Raw genomic sequence first — 1,034 nt, forward strand, 5'->3', positions numbered from 1 at the left:
CACAGGTGTGGTGGTCTTTGTGAACTGTTTGAGCAAGATAGCTAATCTTGCGGTGCCGTACACCATCGACGGTGTGGGTACAGCGATACTCTTTGTCCATCGCGTCTTTCGACAACATAGACTCCCGAAGTCAATTGTCTCTGATAGAGACCCATGCTTCTTTGTGAAGTTTCGATCTACAATCTTCATGGTGCTGGACACCAAGTTGACTATGTCAATAGCGAGCCATCCGCAAACCGGTGGTCGGACTGAGCACGTGAATCGCATCGTTGAGAGGTTGTTTGCAGCGTCTGTGCTGAGACGCCGAAGAGCTGGAGCGTAAGTTGCCACTCTTAGAGTATGCTCTGAACAATGCATTGCATTCATCTACCGGCTAAACGCCGCTCTACGTAAACGGGCTGATTAATTCTTGCGTCCCGCTGACGCCGCCACTCCATGGATCAGGGCTTGGTGGGTGAGGAATCGCCGAGCGGCTAGCTGATGTCAGCCCCCTCACCGTGCGTATAGAAGTCGGAGACTTCCTTTCTACCGGACTGAGTGTCTGACGACACGTTCGCGATGCGATGGCTGAAAGCCAAGACATGCAGAAGGAATATGTAGACGGAAGGGAGAGAAGAAATATTAAAAACATTTTGGTCGGAGACCTGGTTTTATTAAGTGTTAAACATCTTCCTACCCATGAAGGTTCTGCTGTCATTTAGATGAAGCTCCGTCCACGGGTAATTGGACCTTTTAAGGCAAAGCGAGGCCTTGCGTATACACTGAACCTTCCGAGAAGGATGCGTACTCACTCGGTGATTTATGTGGGCCTATATAAGCCACGCCGGGGTCCGGCGCAAGTGAACGCGGAAGCCTTGGCGCCGGGGAGGCGCCTATAAGGCGCTCGGCCACCCAGTAGCTGAACCAGCAGCTGGTTTTAAGCACGGAGTGCAATAATTTCCGTTTTCATCGGCACCAAGCGTTCCACCGTCTCGCGATATGAGGGCCCGACGGCTAGAGCCTCTCCGACAGAACACGATAATTTTCAACGTGAG

The 1,034-nt window shown here is 51.8% G+C and overlaps 1 protein-coding gene across 1 annotated transcript in view; it reads right to left on the reverse strand.

The window, feature by feature from the left end:
• Window positions 1-916: 916 nt before the first annotated feature.
• Window positions 917-1,034, reverse strand: part of PHALS_13782 (gag-pol polyprotein) — a gene marked incomplete at both ends in the record, with an annotated part of 1,124 nt that continues 1,006 nt past the window's right edge. The window contains one exon of the mRNA XM_024729599.1: window positions 917-993. Coding sequence (XP_024579960.1) covers window positions 917-993 — 77 coding nt within the window. The remainder of the gene's footprint in view (window positions 994-1,034) is intronic.

The sequence above is a fragment of the Plasmopara halstedii genome (genome assembly GCF_900000015.1).
Source record: "Plasmopara halstedii genome assembly, contig: Scaffold_672, whole genome shotgun sequence".
Classification (NCBI taxonomy): Eukaryota; Oomycota; class Peronosporomycetes; order Peronosporales; family Peronosporaceae; genus Plasmopara; species Plasmopara halstedii.